Source organism: Neoarius graeffei, chromosome 5 (assembly GCF_027579695.1).
Source record: "Neoarius graeffei isolate fNeoGra1 chromosome 5, fNeoGra1.pri, whole genome shotgun sequence".
Classification (NCBI taxonomy): Eukaryota; Metazoa; Chordata; class Actinopteri; order Siluriformes; family Ariidae; genus Neoarius; species Neoarius graeffei.
The window spans coordinates 47,801,400-47,828,121 of record NC_083573.1 but is presented as its reverse complement, the minus strand read 5'-3'; the positions used below and the strand labels follow the sequence as shown (position 1 = coordinate 47,828,121).

General features: G+C 44.9%; 1 protein-coding gene across 1 annotated transcript; it reads left to right on the top strand.

The window, feature by feature from the left end:
• si:dkey-7j14.6 (uncharacterized protein LOC556585 homolog) lies at positions 1–26,610 on the top strand. Its single transcript, XM_060921852.1, has 7 exons — positions 1–102; positions 6,435–6,641; positions 8,162–8,263; positions 10,691–10,747; positions 10,965–11,135; positions 13,758–13,877; positions 26,280–26,610. The coding sequence occupies exons 2-7, from the start codon at positions 6,468–6,470 to the stop codon at positions 26,373–26,375; spliced, it is 720 nt and encodes a 239-aa protein (XP_060777835.1). The 5' UTR covers positions 1–102; positions 6,435–6,467; the 3' UTR covers positions 26,376–26,610.
• Positions 26,611–26,722: the final 112 nt, after the last annotated feature.

Genomic DNA, 26,722 nt, shown 5'->3' with positions numbered 1-26,722 from the left:
TCATGGCAACCCTGATGAAATGAAACCGAAACACAGATGATCACAGCTTCCGGAAACCACATTCACATCTCGCTCATCGTTTCTGAACATCATCACAATTTGGTATGTTGAAAACACCTACCTTCGGGTTTTTATTTACTCGATATGATCGGTTTTTTACTAGTTATCAGCGGTCTAATCAAGATAAGATAAGGCGTTTATAAACATACCGAACCCGGGACGCTGCTTTTCAGGGAGACCTGTGTGCTGTGCCTTCACGCGCTCGTCAGAGACAAACATCATGTTTTTGTTATGTAAGTGTGAGATGGGCGGATTAAGGCCTGATCATTTCAGCAAAAACGCAGTTTGGGGGTCAAAAAACGGCGTCTAAAAGCGCACACGGGTAGTAGTGTAGGTGTGTAGTGTAGGTGTAGCGGTTTGGTATTATTTTCGGGCCTAACTTTCTTCAGATTTTTGTTTGTTTTTCCTTTTTGTCTTCAGCACTTACACTAACTACAGCTACTGACCTGAACACAACTCACTCAGCTGGGTTTAGCTGCAGCACCATGCTCACATAGTGTGAGGGAAAGAATATTTAAAAGAATCGATGTAAATTTGGCATGCTGTAGGCTAATATTCTCTCTCTCTCTCTCTCATCTCATTATCTCTAGCTGCTTTATCGCAATCGTTGTGTCTCCAACTAGTCGCAGCCCAGTAAGATACTGGCTTTAGTGGTTTTAATGTTATGGTTGAGCAGTGTAAATAAGATTCTACTCCTCAGTTAAGACACATACACTCACTGAACACTTCATCAGGAACATTATACTAATACTGTGTAGGGCATGGAGGTGTAGTGGTTAGCACTGTCGCGTCACAGTAAGAAGGTCCTGGGTTCGAGCCCAGCGGCCGGCGAGGGTCTTTCTGTGCGGAGTTTGCATGTTCTACCCATGTCTGCGTGAGTTTCCTCCGGGTGCTCCGGTTTCCCCCACAGTCCAAAGACATGCAGGTTAGGCTAACTGGTGACTCTAAGGTGGGGTTTACATTAGACCGTATCAGCGGATCATCAGATTAACGTTTTTAAAAACGATTAGCGTGCACACAGCAACGCCAATACACGATTCACGTGCACACAGCAACGCCAATACACGGATACGCGAATCACATGACTAATTCGGCACGTAAGTTGAAATGTGTCAGTGCGGCTCATCGCTTCCTCCTCAGCGGCTGCGCTCCAAATCACTCTGCCCTGAACAGCGAGTGCCCTCTGGAGGGTGCGCACTCCGGCCCTGCGCAGCTCACAGAGCGCGCGAGTGTAGTGCACGAGCAGTGATTCGGGACTGAGCCGTTGTGCGCAAGTCACTTACCAGTTGCAAGTGGAAGGATGGCAAGCCTAAAGACAATCATAACTACACAATGGGCAGTATTTGCATCAGTATTTGCAGTATTTTCATACTCTTTAATGAAAGGTGATACAAGGCGGAAGTCCGCGCCGTTTTTCAGCAGTCGCGTCACATGACCAACGCCAGCGAATCAGGAAGGTGGATGTCACAATGACGTTGTCCAATGACGACGCCAGCTAGAGCTCAGCACAGCGTATCCACGTATTCTCAATGTTTACACAGCACCGGACCAGACACGATCTGGATTGAATACGTGGACGCTGGCGGATTCCCGTTTCCCGGCGTTTCCAGGTGGTTTAATGTAAACGGACAGTGCATCCGCGAAGAAAACGAGACAGATACGGTCTAATGTAAACTTGGCCTAAATTGACCGTAGGTGTGAATGTGAGTGTGAATGGTTGTCTGTGTCTATGTGTCAGCCCTGTGATGACCTGGCGACTTGTCCAGGGTGTACCCCGCCTTTCGCCCGTAGTCAGCTGGGATAGGCTCCAGCTTGTCTGCGACCCTGTAGAACAGGATAAAGCGGCTACAGATAATGAGATGAGATGAGATGTAAGTTTGGCATTCTGTAGGCTAATATTCTCTCTCTCTCACACACACACAGTTTCTGTGTAAGCGCCTATATGCTGTAGTCTGGTTAACACCAGACCATATCACAAGTGAAATATGGTCTGGAATCCGCCTATTGAATTTCTTGTAGAGGAGGTGTGGTTTACGATTGTCAACGGCCATTTATTGGACATTGCGAATGTCTATCATTTGGCGTATACGTAGCCCATGGCCAATCATGGCAGTTGTACCCGGTGACGTAGTTAGAGCGACGAAGAGGCGAAGAAAGACTGAAACGCCAAATGCTGTTCTTTTTTTTTTTTTTTAAAGATATTTTTTTGGGCTTTTTGCACCTTTATTGGATAGGACAGTGTAGAGACAGGAAATGAGCGGGAGAGAGAGACGGGAAGGGATCGGGAAATGACCTCGGGCCGGAATCGAACCCGGGTCGCCCGCATTCATGGTATGGCGCCTTAACCACCTGAGCCACGACGCCGCCATGCTGTTCTTTTTTTAAAACAAACTTTCGCTCTAAACTATTCAGAACACTGTCTAAAGCTTGATCGGAAGTTTGGTTCGTATCGCTTGCCGCCATTTTAAATGTGATCCGTAAACAGTCCCAAATAAACTACAAGCTTCCGTTTGTCGAGTAGTACGCGTCACCGTCTTTCCACCCCTCCCCACTCTCTGATTGGCTCCCTAACTCAGGCGAGCCTTTAGACCATAGTTTCCATGCTGTCTTTTCAGATCGGAACGATTGTGCAAAGCAGCATGGGATTTCCCAGGCTGTATATGCTGCGTAAATTCTCTACTTTTCACATTTGTATGTGCAATCCGTGCCATATAATCTCATCTCATTATCTCTAGCTGCTTTATCGCAATCGTTGTGTCTTCAACTAGTCGCAGCCCAGTGAGATACTGGCTTTAGTGGTTTTAATGTTATGGTTGAGCAGTGTAAATAAGATTCTACTCCTCAATTAAGACACATACACTCACTGAACACTTCATCAGGAACATTATACTAATACTGGGTAGGGCATGAAGGTGTAGTGGTTAGCACTGTCGCGTCACAGCAGGAAGGTCCTGGGTTCGAGCCCAGCGGCCGGCGAGGGTCTTTCTGTGCGGAGTTTGCATGTTCTACCCATGTCTGCGTGGGTTTCCTCCAGGTGCTCCGGTTTCCCCCACAGTCCAAAGACATGCAGGTTAGGCTAACTGGTGGCTCTAAATTGACTGAGTGAGAATGATTGTCTCTGTGTCAGCCCTGCAATGACCCGGTGACTTGTCCAGGGTGTATCCCGCCTCGCGCCCATAGTCAGCTGGGATAGGCTCCAGCTTGCCCGATGGATGGATGGATGGGTAGAGCCTCCTTTTACTCTCAAAACAGTCTCAGCTCTTTGTAGCATGGATCCCATAAGATGTTGGAAACATTACTTTGAGATTCTGATTGCATCAGAGAATTCCTGCAGATTTTTCAGGTGCACTTTCATTTGTATTTTGTTACTTGCAAAAATCGGAGATTTTTGCAAGTGGGTCATTCCACGTCAATTCAACCAGGGCCCGCGCACTTAGGTCTCAAAAAATTCTGAAAAAATCACCAGATGTACCCATGTTACCTAGGAGAAACACTGTAAATTTATTTGAATGTAAGATGTATACTTTCCATGTTACAGCCAGTTTTACTAGGGGAGGGGGGTGTCAATTTTATTCAGACTCTTTTTTTTTTTGTCAAAGTTCACAAGCCCATAGCTCAAGAACTAAACCATGTAGGAGGCTCAAATTTTGCATGCTGGTACATAAATAGGAATAGTATGTAGCAAAACTGTCATTTTGGTTCTGGATGATCCTGCATGGTCATAGCACTCCCTCAAAGATGATCCAAATTTTATTGGAGTTTTTGGCTGTGCTCTGTTTAGGCCTTCAGAAGACATATTTTTACCCAACATAGGCTCTTGATTTTTTTCCCTTATTGAGAAGTAGAAACGGGCGGCACAGTGGTGTAGTGGTTAGCGCTGTTGCCTCACAGCAAGAAGGTCCTGGGTTCGAGCCCCGGGGCTGGCAAGGGCCTTTCTGTGCGGAGTTTGCATGTTCTCCCCGTGTCCGCGTGGGTTTTCTCCGGGTGCTCCGGTTTCCCCCAAAGACATGCAGGTTAGGTTAACTGGTGACTCTAAATTGACTGTAGGTGTGAATGTGAGTGTGAATGGTTGTCTGTGTCTATGTGTCAGCCCTGTGATGACCTGGCGACTTGTCCAGGGTGTACCCCGCCTTTCGCCCATAGTCAGCTGGGATAGGCTCCAGCTTGCCTGCGACCCTGTAGAAGGATAAAGCGGCTAGAGATAATGAGATGAGATGAGAAGTAGAAACACTCAAAAAAAGCAATAAACAGAAAGGAAACTCTATCAGTGTTTGAACGGAAGACCTCACAAGTCTGACAAATCATTTTGGATGTCATTTTCAGAGCACCGTAACACCTTGTGGGAATGTGCGCAGATTTTTAAAATATTTTTTTCTTTATTCTCCATGATCCCTTCTTTTTAAAAACACGACTCTTTCTTTTTTATTTTCCACCCTGAACATGGGCAAAATGCACCATTGAGAGCAATATGTTTTCTATAACCTTATTGTAAAGAGTAAATAACCAAAGGCCAATTTTGCTCTGACATGATCACCTGAGAGTGCCTGTGCAGGGGGTGGCGGTATCCTTTTCAATTTCAATGAGTCAGTGATTTTAGGGGCACCTGTGGTTACTCTCGATATTGAATTTTTTGAGACCTAAGTGCGCGGGCCCCAGTTGAATTGACGTGGAATGACCCAAGTATGTTGATCTGTCCGTTTGTTTGTTGGTGCTCTAGCATCGTCATTTCTTGACCAAAATGCACAGGACAACTCACTAGGGTCACACAAAGACATCATTAGTTTTTGGTGGGTCAATGTCAAATCTTGTAAAAACACCTTAACTTCCATAACTTCTGTTTCTTTGTGATTTTCGCAAGTATTGTGCTCTGCACGACTTTTCATTTGTTTATTTTTCAGGGACCATGTACAACAGACATTGAACTCAAATATATGAGAAAAGATGTATTGCACTAGAGTATAACTTTTAGCTAATTTCCATCCGTAGTTCCTGCAACAGGTAGACACAAAAACAATAGGTAGGGCAGGTAGACCCAAGCAAAATACTACACTAGGAAGGGTAAGTAAACATAACATGGCAGACACAAAGGCAACAACTTGACACAACAACACACAAAAATAATAGAAAAGGTAAACAAAATAACAACAATACCCGTGACCCTATTCCCATTTCCTGACTATCCCCACCCTCCCTCCTTGCCCAAAAGAGCACATGCTTCCACAAGCCATTCATGCTGTGAATCTCCTGTTCTACCACATCCCAAAGTTGTTCTATTGGATTCAGATCCGGTGACTGAGAAGGCCACTGAAGATCACTGAACTCATTGTCATGTTCATGAACCCAGTTTGAGACGACTTTTGCTTTGTGACATGGTGCATTATCATGCTGGAAGTAGCCATTAGAAGACGGTAAACTGTGGCCATGAAGGGATGCACATGATTTGCAACAATACTCAAATAATCTGTGGCATTCAAGTGATGATTGATTGCTATTAACAGACCCAAAGTGTGTGACGAATAATTCCCCACACCATTACACCACCTCCACCAGCCTGGACTGTTGACAAAAGGCTGGTTGGGTCCGTGGGTTCATGCTGCTGGGGCCAAATTCTGACCCTACCATCTGTGTGTCTCAGCAGAAATTGAGATTCATCGGACAAGGCTATATTTTTCCAGTCTTCAACTGTCCAGTCTTGGTGAGCCTGTGCTCACTGCAGCCTCAGTTTTCTGTCTTCAGCTGACAGGAGTGGAACCCGACATAGTCTTCTGCCATTGTAGCCCATTTGCCTCGTGGTTCAACATGTGCATTCGGAGATGCTTTTCTGCTCACCACAGTTGGACAGAGTTACTTTAGCCTTTCTGTTGGCTCAAATCATTATGACCGTTCTCCATTGACCTCTGTCATCAACAAGACGTTTCAATCCACAGAACTGCTGCTCACTGGATGTTTTTCTTTATTGCATCGTAAACTTTTAGAGACTTGTGTGTGAAAATCCCATGAGATCAGCAGTTATAGAAATACTCAGACCAGCCCATCTGGCACCAACAATTATGCCACGGTCAAAATCACGGAGATTACATTTTTCCCCCATTCTGATGGTCGATGTGAACATTACCTGAAGCTGGTGTCCCGTATCTGCATGATTTTATGCCTTGCACTGCTGCCACACAATTGGCTGATTTGATAATTGCATGAATGAGTTGGTGTACAAGTGTTCCTAACAAAGTGTTCAGTGAGTGTAGATAAAACATAAATAAAATCTAGCCTGTCTAATAGAATCAGTTTGTTATATGTACATATCTGTCAAAATCTAATAACACTCAGTCAGTCAGTAGAGACTGGAAGCATACTTTATGAACATCCATCCTTTACAGATGCTGCTTGATTGAGACCCATATTCTTGAGAAATGGCCTCCTCAGTGACCACAGATGCTCATGGAGTCAGGGTGGTGACCCAGATCATCCCTATGGTGACTCCAGAGCCTGCCCAGATTCCCAGTGACAACAAAGACAAGACTAAAGTTCCTGACGTACCATACATGACCAGGATGTTCCTGAAGGGAGAGCCTGTAGCACTAGGGGTAAGAATAGCCATCCCACTCACTGAAACAGTCCCTTTATAGCAAGTCACAAAATAACAACAGACTCTGCTTTCTATACACCGTAGCAAGTTGGCTTAAAATTGTTACTGACGGGAAAAAAATCTTAAGGGTGTATGTAATCAAACATGCACATCCAGTCAAAAGGTTTTAAACGGGTGGGTTTTTACAATACAGTTTACCTGCTCTTGGAAATGGAATAAGAAAAAAAAATAACTCTGATTCTAATGCACTTGTTTGGTTAAGCGTAGATTTGTTGATATACAGGGTTAGTCAAAATTATGTTAACACCTAAATGGTAGAAACCAATCGGATCTGTAGTGGAAGTTCATCAATGGCGTGCTGCTGCACTATCTGTCAGTAGACGTCTGGCATCACTGTTGGGTTGTCGGAAAAGTAGGGCCCAATTACGCCAGCAGCTGTCAAGGCACACTATGAGAAAAATAATCCATTAGTGTTAACGTAATTTTGACTAACCGTGTAAAATGTACCATGTTGAGACATGTTGAATACTGCAAGTAAGTAATTGGAGCGATCTAGATTTCCACATTTCTCAGTTCAGTTATTTCTAGTTTCTTACTTATTTTCTAATTCTAGAGTATTAAAGGAACAGTCCACCGTACTTCCATAATGAAATATGCTCTTATCTGAATTGAGACGAGCTGCTCCGTACCTGTCCGAGCTTTGCGCGACCTCCCAGTCAGTCAGACGCAGTCAGACGCGCTGTCACTCCTGTTAGCAATGTAGCTAGGCTCAGCATGGCCAATGGTATTTTTTGGGGCTGTAGTTAGATGCGACCAAACTCTTCCGCGTTTTTCCTGTTTACATAGGTTTATATGACCAGTGATATGAAACAAGTTCAGTTACACAAATTGAAACGTAGCGATTTTCTATGCTATGGAAAGTCCGCGCTATAATGACAGGCGTACTAACACCTTCTGCGCACTTCGACAGCGCATTGATACGGAGCTCAGATATCAATGCGCTGCCGAAGCGCGCAGAAGGTGTTAGTACGCCTGTCATTATAGTGCGGACTTTCCATAGCATAGAAAATCGCTACGTTTCAATTTGTGTAACTGAACTTGTTTCATATCACTGGTCATATAAACCTATGTAAACAGGAAAAACGTGGAAGAGTTTGGTCGCATCTAACTACAGCCCCAAAAAGTACCATTGGCCATACTGAGCCTAGCTACATTGCTAACAGGAGTGACAGCGCGTCTGACTGCGTCTGACTGACTGGGAGGTCGCGCAAAGCTCGGAGAGGTACGGAGCAGCTTGTCTCAATTCAGATAAGAGCATATTTCATTATGGAAGTACGGTGGACTGTTCCTTTAAACTTGAATCCATTTCTTGAAGTTTACCAAAAAAGGTATGGCAATGTGTGTTACAAATGTGGCAGGTAGAAATTAGGTGATACAGTAAAAATCACCTAAGAGTATTTTTTTAATCCCCTCTGTATAATTGTGAGTTGATTGGTTTCGGGTTTTGGTCTTTCATAGATTGTGCAGATCTTGATTGGGATCATAATGATGCCTTTGGGAGCGGTTACTTGGTTCACACAAACTCTGTATGGTGAAATCCCTCTGAGCCTTGGACTGTCAGTGAGTATTAACAGCTTCACCTCCGTCAACATCCTTTCACACAACTGCTGAAAGCATGTCGAGAATTAAAAAAAAAAAAGCTGATAAAACATTTTATATTATTCTGTAACATGTAGGTCTAAATGAAACATTAGGAGTCAATTCATTCATTATTTGGTGTAAGGGCGGCACGGTGGTGTAGTGGTTAGCACGGTCACCTCACAGCATGAAGGTTCTGGGTTTGAGCCCAGCGGCCGGCGAGGGCCTTTCTGTGTGGAGTTTGCATGTTCTCCCCGTGTCTACGTGGGTTTCCTCCGGGTGCTCCGGTTTCCCCCACAGTCCAAAGACATGCAGTTAGGTTAACGTGGGGCGGTCTTGGGCTGAAGTGCCCTTGAGCAAGGTACCTAACCCCTGACTGCTCCCCGGGCGCTCTAGTGTGGCTGCCCACTGCTCTGGGTGTGAGTGTGTGTGTGTGTGTGTTCACTGCTTCAGATGGGTTAAATGCAGAGGATGAATTTCACTGTGCTTGAAGTGTGCATGTGACAAATAAAGGTTTCTTCTTCTATTTGCATTGACACAGGTTTAATTTAAACAAAATGCAAATTTTTATCAATGACTTATTGCAGGGGTTTTCAAAGTGTGGGAGAGTCAGCCCCCCCTTCGGAGAGCAAATAAACAACAGCGCCCCCCCCCCCCCCCCCCCCCCCCCTACAATTTTTGTTGTTGCTATACTTAATGTTCCATTCGTTTTTTTCTTTCACATTTTAAACATCTGTGCTTTTTAAAACATCTTGTTTTACACATTTTAAACATCTCATAGCATCATTAGCTAGCACCTCTTGGCAGACAACACACTGTGGCAGTGGAGCATCTTCAGATCCAGTCCATGAAAATCCAAACTTTAAATAATCGTGGTCATACTTCCTTCTTTTTTCAGTCCCCCCAGGATTCCGCGGGCCTTTTTTGTGATTGCTGCGGGCTAAAATGTCTGATGTTGCGGGGGGGTTTCCAGAAAATTGTGATGAAAGTTGCGGTGTTTTTTAGGTTTTTGTTGCGATTACATTGCGGGAGGAAGTGAAAGTTGCGAGAAATTGTTGCGATTTTCTCTTTTTGTGATTAAAATTGAGTGATATGTTAAATATTAAGTTATTACTGAAAAACTATTGATTAAAAAAAACAAAGACACTGAGAAATGGTCCTATAAACAACTTTACCAATATAAAAGATGACCAGGACTACAAAAATGCAGAAAAATAGGCTTTACTTATCCAAATGCTCCTGCTGGTTCAAAAGTTAAAGTGCAGAGAACCTCACAGCACAACATGAAGTTACCTTAAAATATAATATAAATGCCTCAGCTTTCATGTAAGAAAAAAAAAACTATTAATACTAGTACTGTGTGCAGGCAGTCTCTCCTGAAGACTAAATTAAACAATAATTATAAACTAATAAAATAAATGGCTCAGGCTTCATAGAAGAAAAAAAAACAATTTGAACAGAATCTCACAGTATGATGCTGAAGCTGCCTAAACAATGGAAAATAAAATACCATTTTGGCAAAAATGTTGGCATCCATGAATTTCTTGTATTAAGTAAAAAAATAATGTAAAGTGCACACAGTCCTTCACTGTAAACATAACACACTTTCAGTAACAGAATTTAAGCCTACATAAACACTGACTCGCACATCATGCAATGTTGCCAGATACTGCTGACGTTTTCCAGCCCAAAATATGTTCAAAACCCGCCAAAATGCACTTGAAACCGCCCAATCTGGCAACACTGCGCGCATGCTGCTTCTCTTGAACGTATACACGGAAGTAAGGCGGAAGGTAGTTTGTCGACGTCACCTCAAGACGACGCCAACGATTGGTCAAATTTGCGGGAAGGTTGCGGTGATTGGATATAATTGCAACACCGCCCTGAATTTGCGGGGATTGGTTGAATTTGCGTTGAAGTTGCAAATCACAACATCCTGGAGGCTCTGTTTTTTTGCTTGGCCCAGACTCTGTCTCCTCACTCACTGTAGCTTTAGGTACTAAAAATCGATCCATTTTGTCTCTGGTAAAGGCTAGCTGAAGTTCGCTAAATGTCCGCAATAGTAACTTATTCTGGTTTGTTTCCTCACGTTGCGCCCCCCCTGAAGAACTCTGGCGCCCCCCAGGGGGGGCGCGCCCCACACTTTGAAAAGCCCTGACTTATTGTAATCCTGGCCATCCAGCTACTATTATGCCACTTGTGCTACTTTTTTTTTCTCCTTCTTTTTAACTTGCTACACTTACAAGACCTTTTGAAGTGTGTTTTGCAATAACACTTTTTTTTTAAACCAGAGAGGTCTACAATCCCCAATATTGTTACTTTAGTGACCATAGGCAGGTAGTGAACATTTAAAACTATTTACAAGTTTAAAAAAACAACCAAACAAACCTCATTATGAATATTTTCTAGTTTATCTTCTCTGGAGCTGTAACCTTGGGTGCACACAAGGGAACCCATCTTCCACTTGTAAGTAATCCATATGATGGATTTCAACAAACACCATTGCAGTGCTTCAAATTTCTTCTACAGATGTTTGTCTTTTGCACCATTTCATTGTTGTGTACATATACAAGTGTGTATTTGAAATTCATATATCACTCCAGAATGTTTTGTTCAGTTCTGAATGAAAGATTTTACACTATGATGGGATACAGTCTATCTAGTTTATATTCTCTTTGGTTAGATTAAAAGTACAATCGCCATGAACATCATCAGTGCTCTGCTGGCAGTGTCTGGGATCTGCTACTTCTGCTTCGCACTTACCATCCAACTTAAACTGAATGAGTGTATTAAGCAGGATGACGATTACTGGTACAACTACTATGACTGCATCAGTAAAGGTTACTGGCTGAAGGTAAGTGTTATCGCTGGCGTCTGCATTTTTTTTCTTTACAAAAATGTTTTAACTGGTGCTAAGTAGGGATTTTGCTAAATTTGTTCTGGTTTTACCCTCTGGGGTCTGAAGGTATTTTCTGGCACTAATGATTTTGGCATGCTCTGATTTTGTTCTCAGTTTCAACAAATCTAAGCAGTATTTTCAAAGTCATATGACTTTTTTGTATTCAGCACAAGTTCAGCTACAATAATATCTCTGTAGTATGTATGTATGTCATGATTGCACTTTAAAAAACAGATAAATGAAGATTGTTGTACAAAGCAGTTTTAGAACTGTGTTGGAATGTGTGAAAAAAACCATGACCTTACCCATTCTGTCGAACTGTTTTGGTTTCCGGTTGAGAGTACGTCGTGCGCATTCTGGCTGCCACTTCTCACCGGAGCTTTTTTATTTTATTTTCTCTCCTTTTTTATTTTAATTTTTTTTCTTTTTTCTGCGTTTGATGTTTGTTTGAGTGTTTTTGTCCGCCGGTTGTGGTGTAGCTCCGGACCCAGTTTTGGGCGTCGGTTCCCTCCAGGCCTTGGTTCGCTGTGGGTGATGCCTGTGCTCCCAGTTATGGACTGCAGTGAGCTCGTTGCTCATTTTAATATATATTTTTTATTTTTCTTATAAACAGAACATAGCACATATTGACAAACATTTATCACAGTCATTAATGTAGAGTATGTCAATACAGAGCATGGGAGGCATTCAGGTCTTGCAGTACAGGAGTCAGTCTTTTCCTTTTATGTAGGACAGTAGAGGGTCCCAGATCTTATGATAGTATTTCATTTTGTCCACGTTGCTCATTTTAACATCGTGGTTGTCCAGCTCTCTGTGCTTTAATGCTTGGCGTGATGTTCCGAGCGATGTTGCTCGGTGGCGTCGCAGCAGCTGTGCAGGCGGTTTGGGACATACCAGCGCTCTACGTGGCGGTGCTTCTGTGCTTGCTTTGTGGATCCATGGCGTGGTGTTCGAGCAATGTTGCTGGCGGCGTCACGGCGGCTGTGCTGGAGATGTGGGACTTGTTTTTGTGCGCCTTTTGGTGGGACTGTGGCTGCTACACCACTGGAATGATATCCTGACCTCTATTTGGTGGACTTCTTTTTTCTTTTTTTCTGCCTATTTTTGTAAAGCAACCTTGGGTTTTGAGGACGGCGCTATATAAATTGAACGTATTATTATTATTACATGAGGTGATTCTGTTCAGTCTTCGGAATGGATCAAGCACAAAAACTTCAATCTGCTCCATTGATTTGGGAAATTAACTGGCCATCAAAAAATTTATGTCCTATTGTTTTGGGATAAAGGGTTGGCAGTGGGAGGGGTATTCAATGAGAAGGGTAAAAAATTTCCATTCATTTAGTGAGAAGAGTGAAAATCCCTCCCACTGCCATCTCTTAATCCCTTCAGGTCAAGTCCCAATGGGTAAGGTCATGTGTTTTCACACATTCCAACACAGTTCTAAAACTGCTTTTTACAACAGCTTCATTTATTTGGTATTTGACTTTATTTTGGTATTTGACTCTTTTCAGTGTCTTAAAATGAACTCTTGTACTGTTTTACTCAGTTCAGAGCCACAACCTACTCTGTTACACAATTACGCTGTAATTTTGCTCCCACTCCAACTCCAAATTTTACTCTCTAAACTCAAAATAGAGCAAAATTAACTATTTTGAGGAAAATACTTTTTTTTAACTCTGGAAAAAATTGCTCAGTCATTTTTCTTGTGTATGCACTACGGCGCACGCATATCAACTGATCTGCTCATCAGAAATAGAAGAAATATTTACACTTACTCAAGTTGATCTTTGGCTGGATCGAGTCGATGCTTAAAAAAAAAAAGGCACTGTTCATCATCAGTGTCGCAGTCCTCAAGATTGAACCAAATCGCTGTCCTGAATCACGAACTGAATCATGAATTGATTTGCTGTCCTGAAATTGAATCACTGTCCTGAATCGTGAAATGAATCATGAATTGAATCGCTGTCCTGAATCATCTGAAGCGCAGAAATCCTTGTGCCATCTCGAAACAAGTTTTACCTCCAAATAGCCTGAACTATGTCTGACAGATTTTATCCTGTTTACGGTGGGCGTTCCTGAGAGAAACTGGAAGAGTGAAAGTGATTATCGTGCCCTTACCAGGTGAATAGTCTTTTATGAATGTGTGTGTGCTCTGCACTACAACGCCGGTGTGACTGAGGAAGGTGGCAAGTTTTATGTTTCATCTAATTAAGGTAATTTAAAAACTATAATATTATTTGGCACTGGGCACAGAGGAAAATGTAAAGTTTCGGTCAATATGTTTATCATGCCTGTATGATGATAAACTCGCAAAGATATTTATCTCAATACATGACCTCCTCATTCTAAACCTGCCGAGCTTCGCCGGTGAAGCTCTCGACCCCAGAGGGTTAATGTCTGTGAACATACTGTACCTCTTTGGACCCCAATGGAAATAAGTGTTTTATTATTGTTATTGTATAATTTTTATACAATGTTATTTTAATAATGATTAAATCAATACAACACAATAGTAACTTTTTTCTTGAATTACTTGACCTATACTTGCCATTCCTATTTTTTCCTGACATTCTTCAGGATTCAGTACTTGGAATAAAGGTCATGCTGTTGGTTTTGTCCGTGCTGGAGGTGTGCGTGTGTACGACAACTATTGTCTTTTCCTGCAAGGCCAACATACAAGCATCTGGGACCACAATGGTAAGACTTCCAGAAGGCTAGCTGATAGTTTATCTTACTACTTCTGTCACTCAGTAGTCTGACTCTCTTGTAATGTGTAATATAAGATTTTTATTATGATTGTAGTAAATTTCTTCACCTGATATTCTTTAAACATGTACTGTACTCAAAAACATGAATTTTAAACGGGTAACTCCTTTTGGATGGATTAGTGCAATTAACAATTATTTGCTGAAGGTTTCATCTCAGTTATTATTTAAATAATATTGGCTGGCATTGCGTGGTATATCAGATATATTCCATTCAGCTAGCATGATATTGAATGAGTTCAGTATCATGCTAGCTGAATGGAATATCTGATATACCACCAAAAAAGCCAGCCAATATTATTATTATTATTATTATTATTATTATTATTATACATACATGCACATTCCTTTCGGGTGTTCAACGCGTCTTTCTCTTTCAAAATTCTCTCAAAATCTAACATATTTAACGAAGCAAACCTGGTGGCCATGTTTGTTTACAAATTGTCAGTCACCCTCTAGCACGGAAGTTTTACGTCTCTGACGTGTCTCTTTTCCAGTTTTTCGATGTCCATTGGTTTGTTTTTCTCTAATATGGATAGTGATGTAATACACATAGGATGGGCAATATGTGAACAATATTGCATGGTATTGAACCAAATGAATGAAACCTGCTAGAAAGGAATAGAATATGTTTTTATGCCATCAAAAAAATGTCCTGTCTGTATAATAATTAAGCTATTCCATGAAATCAAGTTGTAAATGAGCTGTTAGCAGACGAGGCGCATAGCGCCGAGTCGGCTATAAGCCATGTACAATGGGCTTGAGTGGAATAACTGTTCTATTTCGTTTCTCCTGACCGCCAGAGGCGGTGCTTTCAGCACATGGATATCCATCACACGAATGTGCAGGTCGAGTAATAGTAACAACAAAGTCACGTGTGACCTGGGTGACGTCACCCCGTGACCCCGGCACAAAAGACCGGTGAACCCAGGAAGTGACCTCATGCATCTTCTTGCGTTTGCAGGTTGCGAGTTGGATTGGAATTTGGACAAAGCGCCGTGTTAGTTTCGTTACCCGTAGGGTTGGGGCTGTGCTTACGCATCCTCCAAGAAACTGCGTTAAGTCCACCAATTCTTTTTCTCTTGTCGTTATATTCGTATGGATTTGTTACTCCGTTAAGCTGAGTGCTCTCGCTCGGTGGAGTTAGCTGATTAGCCCTCCGAGGCAGTGTCCTCGCCGCTGGAGGCCGGCTTGTTTTCGTTCAGGTAAGCGGTTTTCATTCATTTAAATTAAAGCGGTGTTTCTCGCCACTGTTTGTTATCAGTTCTGTGGCGCACGGCGCCTATCTTTGTTAATATTATCGACCGCCTTGTTTTGTGTAGCCTTGCCTCCGGCCTGCTCATGGGCCGGCTGTCTTGTGTGTGTTGTATTCGTATTGTTTGTTACTCCGTTAAGCTGAGTGCTCTCGCTCGGTGGAGTTAGCTGACTAGCCCTCCGAGGCGGTGTCCTCGCCGCTGGAGGCCGGCTTGTTTTCGTTCAGGTAAGCGGTTTTCATTCATTTAAATTAAAGCGGTGTTTTGTCACCGCTGTTTATCAGTTCTGTGGCGCACGGCGCCTATCTTTGTTAATATTATCGACCGCCTTGTTTTGTGTAACCTTGCCTCTGGCCTGCTCACGGGCCAGCTGTCTTGTGTGTTTTAGCGGCGTATGATGTCTTCTCACGTTAGTGAGTGACTGTTTAGTTGCGGCTGTCTTTTAAACCTGCGGCAGTAGGCTCGGGGTTCGCGAGGTCCGGGTGCTCCCGCTTAGGCCCTCGCACCATTTTTTTCCCGACCACGGGTGTGTTCGCCCGGTCGTTTTTCGTTGCCGCCTGATTGCTTATTTTGTGTTACTTACTAATTATTGGAGTGTTCTCACCCTATTTTTTAAGTTCCCTTCTGCCAGCTCGGATGGATCCTCCGTCTGACATCCCCTGGGCCTCGGGGGGACAGGACATGGTGCCGGCTGCAGCAGCGGGGCCCAGCAAGCGCCGTGGGGCTCCCCCACGCGTCTCCGCTTCCAAGGCGAAAAAGAAGCGCTCGGGCGATTTGGCTCGGAAGGTGGAGGTGATGTCCGCCGAGCTGGAGGAGATGAAGGCCCTGCTGGCGAATCTCCAGCCTCCGCCACAGGGCAACAGTGTTCCCGCAGCCACCCCATCTGCCTGGCAGCCCGACCGTTCGCCATCACCACCGCTTCTGCCACCGGCCGTCGATGCACGCGGCCTGGATGAGCTGTCAATCCAGGCGTCGGAGAGCTTTGACTGCGGTGGGTCTGACGGTCACGACTCCACCTCTCCGGCCGGCTCCCAGGCCACCAGCCATGGCACCGTGGCAGCGTCGGAAGGCGGACGCTCATCCATCCAGCCAACGCTGAGGGCTGCATTGGCCCGTCTGGGTTTGGACACGTCCCCGGTGGCCCAGCATCAGAGCGCTTTTTTCAGAGGCTCCACACAGCCTTCCTCGTTGTCTGTTCCGCCCTCGGCCCCATACATCGAGGAGTTACAGAGGTGTTGGGCGAACCCCAGACGCCTTTCCCACTTCCCTAGTGACTGCAGGGCCCTGGCAGCAATGCAGGACGCCCCCACCTACGGCCTCCAGCAGATGCCCAACATTGAGCCCTCCGTGGCTGCCCTCGTCCTTTCACCCAACGAGGCTCTGCGGCCTGACGCCCGATGCCCCCGCACTCAATGCCGTATGACCGACGACCTCATCGTGCGGGGATACGACACGGCGGCACGAATGGGTCGTATCGACAATTTCATGTCCCACCTGCTGCTGGCCCTCACCCAGACGCTGGAGGGGACGAGCGCGGCATCACAGGAGCTGTGCGACGCGGCTCTCCAGGCCTTTGCCTACTCGTCGCGGGAACTGGGCCGGCTGATGTCGTATCTCACCCTCGCCCGCCGGCAGATATGGCTGGCGCAGTCCCCCCTGGCCGAGCCCGACCGGCGTGTGCTGCGCTCTCTCCCTGTTGTCCCCGGGGAGCTGTTTGGCGAGGCCGCTCAACAAGCCCTGGACCGGAGTGCCCAGGTCGTCCAGGCGCGACAGCAGTTCGCTGGCCTCCGCCAGGTCTACCACCATGGCAACGCTGCCCAGTCCTTCACGGGGCCCACACCGACTCTGTCTCGGCCATGCACCCGCCAGGAGACCAGACGGGTTGATGACTTTCGTCGCCCCACCACCTCCCGGACCCGCGGCGCCGCCCCCTACACCCAGTCTGCTCCTCGTCGCCCCCCCTGGTGACCGACGGGGGCGGCCTGGGCGGCGCTGACATCAGCGCGCCGGCGGTCGGCCGCTTTTCCAGCGAACAGCTCCAACGCTGGAGAGCGTTGACCCCAGACCCCTGGGTGCTGGTGACCCTCACCCAAGGTTACCGCATCCAGTTCTGCCGCCGACCGCCGCGTTTTCATGGGGTCAAACACACCACCGTGAGCCATCCGGGGAAGTCCCTCGTCCTCCGGCAGGAAATCGCCACCCTCCTGGAGAAAGGAGCAATCTCTCCCGTCGACAGGCAGAGACAGCAAGGTGGGTTCTACTCCAGGTATTTCTGGTTCCGAAGAAGGACGGCGGTATCCGCCCGATCCTCGACCTGAGGTCCCTCAACTCCCACTTGAAGACCATGAGATTCCGCATGCTGCGTACAGTGGATGTCTTACACCACATCCAGGCGGGCGACTGGTTTGCACCGTCGACCTGAAAGACGCCTACTTCCATGTCCCCATTGCGCTACACCACAGGCAGTTCCTGCGGTTTGCCTTCGAGGGCCAGGCTTTCGAGTTCAATGTTCTGCCCTTTGGGATATCGCTGGCACCCCGTGTGTTCACCAGGTGTGTGGCAGCAGCATTGGCACCACTTCAGGCACAGGGTTTGCGTGTCCTGCCTTACCTGGACGACTGGCTCGTCTGTTCACGGTCAGCAGCTCAGGCCCACACCAACATCGCGACTGTGCTCTCACATGTCGCAGAGCTGGGGCTCAGGGTGAATTACAAGAAGAGCTCGCTGGTGCCCAGCCAGGAGACTATTTTCTTGGGCAGGCACCTGGATTCGAGGTCGTTGATGGCAACCCCCTCCCAGACCAGGATCCACAACATCCGCCTGCTGCTTGGCCGCTTCGGACGGGGCAGGTCACTCGCCGTGAAGACCTTTCAGCACCTGCTGGGCATGCTTACGGCAGCCTCCTCTCTGGTCCCGCTGGGGCTCCTGGACTTGCGTCCGCTTCAGAGGTGGCTCAACGGTCTCCACCTCCACCCAGCGCTACGGGCTGTGTTCCTCGGCCTACAGCACTTCCTCCCAGGCCTGGCCGGCAGACACGTTCTGGTGCGGACGGACAACGCTACGGTAGTGTACTACATCAACCACCAGGGAGGCACCAAGTCCCTCCAGTGCTTGGAAGTGGCCGGCCAACTTCTGCGGTGGGCCCATCGACATCTCTTGAGCCTGCGTGCCATGTACTTGCCAGGCACTGCCAACAGGGCAGCGGATCTGCTGTCCCGCCAGGACCCCGATCCCGGGGAATGGAGACTCAACCCAGCGGTGGTTCTTGCAGTCTGGGAACGTTTTGGCAGGGCAGAGGTGGCCCTCTTTGCCTGCCAGGAGTCGACACACTGCCCTCTGTGGTTCAGCCTCCACGGCCCCAGCTCCCTGGGCCAGGACGCGCTGGCGCATGCTTGGCCGAGGCAACTGCTGTATGTCTTCCCCCCGCTGCCGCTGATCGTGACAACCCTACACAGGGTGGCGATGGACCACCACGGGCTGCTGCTTGTCGCCCCTCAGTGGCCGGGCCGAGTGTGGTTTCCCAAGTTGCTGCAACTTCTGAACGGTGACCCCTGGTGCCTGCCTGTGAGGACGGACCTGCTATCACAGCTGGGAGGGCAGATCTGGCACCCGGATCCAGCCCGTCTGCAACTCTGGGTTTGGCCGCTGAAGGGCCGGACCCCCTGCTAGGTCTTTGTGAGCCGGCAGTGGTCAACACCATTGCAAGCTCTCGGGCACCCTCCACCAATGCCCTCTACGCCAACAGATGGAGGCTTTTCTCCAACTGGTGCTTGACTCGGGGGGAGGAGCCTACATGCTGCCCCCTGCCGACCATTCTACTGTTCCTCCAGTCTCTGTTTGACAAGGGTCTTACTCCTTCCACCATCAAGGTCTATGCAGCTGCCATCTCTGCTCAGCATGCCAGAGTTGGGGGAAGGACCGTGGGGTCCCACCCCTTGGTGGCACGTTTCTTGAAGGGTGCTCTCCGGTTGAGACCCCCCCGACGGAGCCGGGTACCCACATGGGATCTTCACTTGGTGCTGCAGGCTCTCTGCGACGCACCGTTTGAGCCCCTGCTCACGGCAGACATTTCATGGCTCTCCCTGAAGACTGCTTTTCTTCTGGCCATTACATCGACGAGGCGCGTCGGGGAATTACACGCGCTGTCAGTCAGTGGGGAGTGCCTGCAGTGGCACTCCGGCGACAGTGGGGTCACTCTGTGGCCTAACCCCTCTTTCCTCCCGAAGACCCTCTCTGCTGCCTTCGTCAACCAGCCCCTTAGCCTTGCGGCATTCGAGCCGGGCCATGGTGAGAGGTCGGAACTTTTGTGCCCAGTTCGCGCCCTCAGGGTGTACGTGTCCCGTACGGAGGGCTTCCGTAGGAGTGACGCCCTGTTTCTGTGCCACACAGGGCCGAGGAGGGGTCTGGCGCTCTCTAAACAGGGGCTATCCCACCTTCACCAGGTTTTACCGTCTTAATGTCGTCCCACATAATCCTGTGGCGACGGCCGTCATTCCAGGCCCGTTGCAGTAGCACTGAGTACGGGTAGGCACTCCTCATGACCTGGTTGGTATTAGTCATCCATGTGCTGAAAGCACCGCCTCTGGCGGTCAGGAGAAACGAAATAGAACGAGGGTTATGTATATAACCGCGGTTCTATGAGTTTCGGATGACCGCCAGAGCTTGGCAGTCACTCGGAGTGTACACGAGAAGATTTGCCAAGAGGTCACTTCCTGGGTTCACTGGTCTTTTGTGCCGGGGTCACGGGGTGACGTCACCCAGGTCACACGTGACTTTGTTGTTACTATTACTCGACCTGCATGTTCGTGTGATGGATATCCATGTGCTGAAAGCACCGCCTCTGGCGGTCATCCGAAACTCATAGAACCGCGGTTATATACGTAACCCTCGTTTTATTCAATCCACATTTACTGGATTTTGAGAAACAGAGCATTTTTATTTGTATTTTTGGTAAATTCGATAAATAAAATCTTTATACAAAACGTCCAACAAAATCATTTCCACGTAGAATGTAAATAGACTGTCGAAATGACAGTAGCAATTTGTGAAAAATGCTATAATAGTAATTCTTGAAAAAATTTTAAAAAGATACGTTCTTACCAGGTGGTGTAGTGCTTAGCACTGTCGCCTCACAGCAAGAAGGTCCTAGGTTCGAGCCCAGTGGCCTGCGAGGGCCTTTCTGTGTGGAGTTTGCATGTTCTCCCCGTGTCTGTGTGGGTTTCCTCCGGGTGCTCCGGTTTCCCCCACAGTCCAAAGACATGCAGGTCACCGGTAGGTTAACCGGTGACTCTAAATTGACCGTTGGTGTGAATGTGAGCGTGAATTGTTGTCTGTGTCTATGTGTCAGCCCTGCGATAACCTGGCGACTTGTCCAGGGTGTACCCCGCCTTTCGCCCATAGTCAGGTGGGATAGGCTCCAGCTTGCCTGTGACCCTGTAGGACAGGATAAAGCGGCTACAGATAATGGATGGATGGATACGTTCTTACCATCAAATGCTTTTATTCCATATTGTGTTGCTTTTTTGTATTTTAGGGGGTTTTGGGTTTGAGTAGAGTTTTTATTTCGTCCTCGTTGAACCAACCATTTTGTTTTTCTCTACTCACGGTATATGAGCTGATATCCTCGTCGTAGAGTAGCCAATCAGAGCATGCGATTCCTCATATCCAGTGAATGTGGATAGAATAATCACCGATATTTATTGAGCCTGAGCCAGATAATTGTTTTAGTATAAATACACAGGTGATTATTTAAAAAAATAAAAACAAATTGTATTTAAAAAATTTTTTATTGCAAACTTCAGAAGTGGCATGCAAATGTTATATGCACGGAGTGTGTCACTTATCTACGCAGAGTCACATAAAATACTTTGTTTTGAAATGGATAAAATAAATCACAATTCCACCTTACCTTTGAATAGTTTTAGACCAAACTTCATAGCATCTTTAGTGCTTTTAGGAACAGCATTTTCTTTCTTTCATAATTTGTAATTCTTCCTCACTTACGGTGACGAAGCGATTGGCCGACGTTTTGCCGAGTCGCTTGAGGTGATTATTGAGAAATTGATCGAGAAATTTGGACTATCAGTGCACATGATTTTCTATAATCACCTGCGTATTTATATTAAATAGGTTTATATGCTGATCATATATTCATAACCATTGATGATAGACTCTCTTTGTATTTCCATGTAAATATTATTACGGGGTCACTATGCACAGTTTGTGATTTTACAAAATGGTGTCAGTGACTTGAGCCTGTTTTGATCCAATATGCTAAAATATAGTAAGAATGGGAGGATAAGTACAGTTAACAAGAAACTCATAGCTACAGAATACGCATGCTAAGCCAGCCTAGCAAGTTCATGTTATTGATGAACATTAAACTTATTTATCATACATTTTGGCTACTGTAAGGCAAATTGCCCAGAGCATAACACTACAAATCAAGACTCAGAAATTGAAATCTCACCTTTGTCTACTTTAAGGAAGATAGTTTATAGCCGTTAACTAACTGACTAAATATGTACTATGTTACTTAGAAATATAAAACAGCTGTGCAGTAGCATGGAGCAGTGTCGGTAAAGCTAATACTTGGACTTGCTGTTTTAGTGCATCAACATTTCCTTATTTTTGGGTAAAAATAGTACACAGTAAAACATGGGTTGTTGATTCCTCCACTTGGTCCTGCTGTGTGTGTACCCTGCACATTTTTATGATGGTAGTTTAGGGGCTACTATTTCAAAAAAATATATATAGAAGATTTTGGGAATAAAGTTGTGATATTTCATGAAAAAAAGAGTATCTGATATTACGAGAAAGAAAAGTTGCATTCATTTGTGAATATAGTCATAATATTTGGAGAAAAATGTAACTATTTTGATAATACTATGACAAAATGGTACATATTGGAGTGATGTTCGTGTGTTAAAATGAAGGATGTTGAGGATTTGGTGAAGTCACACTTTAGTATTGGTTTACTAATAATGAAATACTTAATATTCTGGTGCATTATTTTTCCTTGATCTATAATGCCTTTTTTTTTTCTTGATGTATTATGACATTAGTCACCAAATAATCTATTTTTACTTTTTAAACAGTGCTCCTAAAATGCCATTGTACGTTTTAGTGTTTACCCTGCCCTAACACACTAATGCTATTCAAGGTCAAGGCTTTTTTATTTGGATGTGGATCAGTAATACAACGAAGAACAATAAAATATGCAGTGGCAGGCAGTGTTGTAGTCGTTTCACTAAACCTTGAGTCCGAGTCCAGTCTCGAATCCCCAGTGTTCAAGTCCAAGTCATTAAAGAAAATTTCAGGTCGAGTCCACTATTGATCCAAGTCGAATCCGAGAACATGACTCCAACCACACCATTAGACGGTGGCTGTTGCTGCCTTTATGTGAAACCATCTCTGCTGCTGTGTTGGACTAACGTTACTGCTCCACTGCCCCATTTTAGTTAATAGGTTACAGATAAAAAGCTTGTTCATCGCTCAGCAAGCCCCGCCCACTATCAACAGGGCAAATAACATGAGAGGGGGTTAATACTAGCTAGTTCATCAGTCAGCAAGCAAACCCTGCTATCAACAGAGCCATGAACATAGCATGTCACTTCCTTCTCTGGGTGGAGTCTTACCAAATGACGATTAAAGTTCGAGGTTGTCCCCGTCGTCTCCTCGATAGTTCTCCTACATACGGAACACACAGCAGTGCCTTTTTTCCTACTGCACGAGAAGTCTGTATAAGCAAAGCAGACAATCCTAGGGACTTCTCTCCAGGCATTTTAGCGCCATTAACGTTAGTTTGTTCCTGAACATGACGTATGAACAGGTGAATGTGCGTTCTCTTGCACAAAATTAGTATAAAAGTTAATGCGGATATAAATATCTTATGCCAAATTATTATGGCATGTTACAAAAAATAAAGAAAAAATCCGAGTCCTCATCTCCAATTTACAAGTCCGAATGCAGTTAATGCACGAGTCGTCCTCAAGTCTGAGTCCTGGACTCAAGTACTACAAGCCTGGTAGAAGGTACAGGACCAGGACTTAGAGCCACTAGCAAAAAGCACATTTCCATCTCAGGAAACTGGTCAGCAATCCATTAACTTTTTCAGGAACTTGTCAGAGGTTAATTTTAGTTCCTGGGCAGTGGTCCTTAGAATTTATTCAGTTCTTGTTCCAGGGTACGTAATAAAAAAAATTGCATACAGAGCATTTGCTTTTAGGTCGAATGTAAGGTTCACAAAACTGCTAACTCTCATACCCGTCATTTTAATAAGGCCTGTTCTGTATCACAGACAACTTAAATATCAGCCTCTTCTGTGTTTGCTATATAATGGTCATGGTTCCTGTGGTGTGATTGAAACACAGAGTAGAAACTCCAGGACCTTGTGTAGTTCTGCTTGAGAAAGTTTCAAAATTCATGGAAGTGTGCTTAGTTAGGGGTCATTTCTGTTTGCATTTTCATATTTATTTACAATTCCCTGCATTGAAGGGATGCTCCGAGCTCATCACTATGGTTTGTTTTACTGGTTAACACCTGATGTGTGTATTCCAGCCTCGTGCCCAGTGTTCATAGAATAGACTCCACCACCAGTCTGGCCAGGATAGTGATTACTGAAGAAGAATGAATAAATGAATTATCCAATCTAACTACATTTTAAAAAATGCAGCTACATTTGTAGCAAGATACAAAACTACCGTACATCATCTTGCTATACCTTTCCTGTTTCCATGACACTTATTGACAACTAATTAAACCATACATATCACAGTTATGTTGACTGTAACCAAGATTATGCCATTCATACACACACACACACACACACACACACACACACACACACACACACAGTGGGGCAAAAAAGTATTTAGTCAGTCACCAATTGTGCAAGTTCTCCCACTTAAAAAGATGAGAGAGGCCTGTAATTTTCATCATAGGTATACCTCAACTATGAGAGACAAAATGAGAAAAAAAATCCAAAAAAAAAAAATCACGTTGTCTGATTTTTAAAGAATTTATTTGCAAATTATGGTGGAAAATAAGTATTTGGTCAATAACAAAAGTTCATCTCAATACTTTGTTATACACCCTTTGTTGGCAATGACAGAGGTCAAACATTTTCTGTAAGTCTTCACAAGGTTTTCACACACTGTTGCTGGTATTTTGGCCCATTCCTCCATGCAGATCTCCTCTAGAGCAATGATGTTTTGGGGCTGTCGCTGGGCAACACGGACTTTCAACTCTCTCCAAAGATTTATGGGGTTGAGATCTGGAGACTAGCTAGGCCACTCCAGGACCTTGAAATGCTTCTTACGAAGCCACTCCTTCGTTGCCCGGGTGGTGTGTTTGGGATCATTGTCATGCTGAAAGACCCAGCCACGTTTCATCTTCAATGCCTTTGCTGATGGAAGGAGGTTTTCACTCAAAATCTCACGATACATGGCCCCATTCATTCTTTCCTTTACACGGATCAGTCATCCTGGTCCCTTTGCAGAAAAACAGCCCCAAAGCATGATGTTTCCACCCCCATGCTTCACAGTAGGTATGGTGTTCTTTGGATGCAACTCAGCATTCTTTCTCCTCCAAACACGACAAGTTGAGTTTTTACCAAAAAGTTCTATTTTGGTTTCATCTGACCATATGACATTCTCCCAATCCTCTTCTGGATCATCCAAATGCTCTCTAGCAAACTTCAGACGGGCCTGGACATGTACTGGCTTAAGCAGGGGGACACGTCTGGCACTGCAGGATTTGAGTCCCTGGCGGCGTAGTGTGTTACTGATGGTAGCCTTTGTTACTTTGGTCCCAGCTCTCTGCAGGTCATTCACTAGGTCCCCCCGTGTGGTTCTGGGATTTTTGCTCACAGTTCTTGTGATCATTTTGACCCCACGGGGTGAGATCTTGCGTGGAGCCCCAGATCGAGGGAGATTATCAGTGGTCTTGTATGTCTTCCATTTTCTAATAATTGCTCCCACAGTTGATTTCTTCACACCAAGCTGCTTACCTATTGCAGATTCAGTCTTCCCAGCCTGGTGCAGGTCTACAATTTTGTTCCTGGTGTCCTTTGACAGCTCTTTGGTCTTGGCCATAGTGGAGTTTGGAGTGTGACTGAGGTTGTGGACAGGTGTCTTTTATACTGATAACGAGTTCAAACAGGTGCCATTAATACAGGTAACGAGTGGAGGACAGAGGAGCCTCTTAAAGAAGTTGTTACAGGTCTGTGAGAGCCAGAAATCTTGCTTGTTTGTAGGTGACCAAATACTTATTTTACTGAGGAATTTACCAATTAATTCATTAAAAATCCTACAATGTGATTTCCTGGATTCTTTCCCCCCATTCTGTCTCTCATAGTTGAGGTATACCTATGATGAAAATTACAGGCCTCTCTCATCTTTTTAAGTGGGAGAACTTGCACAATTGGTGACTGACTAAACACTTTTTTGCCCCACTGTGTGTGTGTGTGTGTGTGTATATATATATATATATATATATATATATATTTCCTGATCTGCTGTTGTCACGATGCATAGTTTTTAATCAATTTGTAAGTCATTTTTTTTGTCTTAAACATCATAAAGAAGCAGAAATAATTTTTACAAATTGACTCTATGGTATTGAAGTATGTACTTCCCATGCTGTCAGTTGAAAATGTGTGGCAAAAGAAAGCAGTTGTTGTATGTTGCCTCAGAGTTTACTTATGTGTCAGAGGGGAAAAAAAGTTTGGATTGGATAAAACGTAGAGTCCGTGTACCTTTCTAAAAGTGAAAAGCGATTTATGGGATGATTTTAATTCATAAAACCACCCGCTTTTCTTTATCATTTACAAATGACAGGTCCATAGAGGGTTAAGCGTCCAGGGGTATGCATTACTCCATCACATATGAGATCAGATTACATAGTAATACGCTATTAAAGCTCACATTTTGGTGTAATAATTGTTCTTAAACATGTTGTGAGTTTTATGTTTATACTATGCGGTTTACAGGTGTCAGTAGAAATGTAATCCATGTCAGAAAAATAAAATAACGTGTCATAGAAATACAGAAGTGATGTACATACTACGTTTCTGATTGCAGGCAGAGACAGTGACGGTGATGGAGAAGGAAAAATACAGCAGCCAGGAAGCTCTGTTAAAGAGAGAAGTGGCTTCACCTTCATGCTATGAGCCCTGAGCGAACATCATACATATATAAAGCACTTTATGGTTTAGAGTATAGTCTAACTTAGTTTAGAGTAGTACACACACACCTTTTGGGACACTAATATAAAAGAGTCGCAGGTATATTAAACTGATTATTGCACTTACAATTCATGTATTCTGCTTTTGACATTGCACAAATTGATACAACCTTTGAAACCGCCTGCAGTTATTTTGCATGCCTGTCTTCAATAAATCCTAAAGTGCAATCCGTGTGTGTTGGTCCTCTTGTTATTGTGATTTAGTGACACAGTGAAACTAAGCCATTCTTCACAGATCCTTAGTGAAGAATATATAAGTAGTGAAGAATCTTGGATCTCG

Excerpts from the sequence above, each read along its gene's own strand:
- si:dkey-7j14.6 (XM_060921852.1), top strand. The coding sequence starts at position 6,468 with ATGGCCTCCTCAGTGACCACAGATGCTCATGGAGTCAGGGTGGTGACC. Across the intron at positions 8,264-10,690 it reads CTCTGAGCCTTGGACTGTCA|TTTATCTTCTCTGGAGCTGT; the intron begins GTGAGTATTAAC and ends AATATTTTCTAG. Across the intron at positions 10,748-10,964 it reads AGGGAACCCATCTTCCACTT|ATTAAAAGTACAATCGCCAT; the intron begins GTAAGTAATCCA and ends CTCTTTGGTTAG.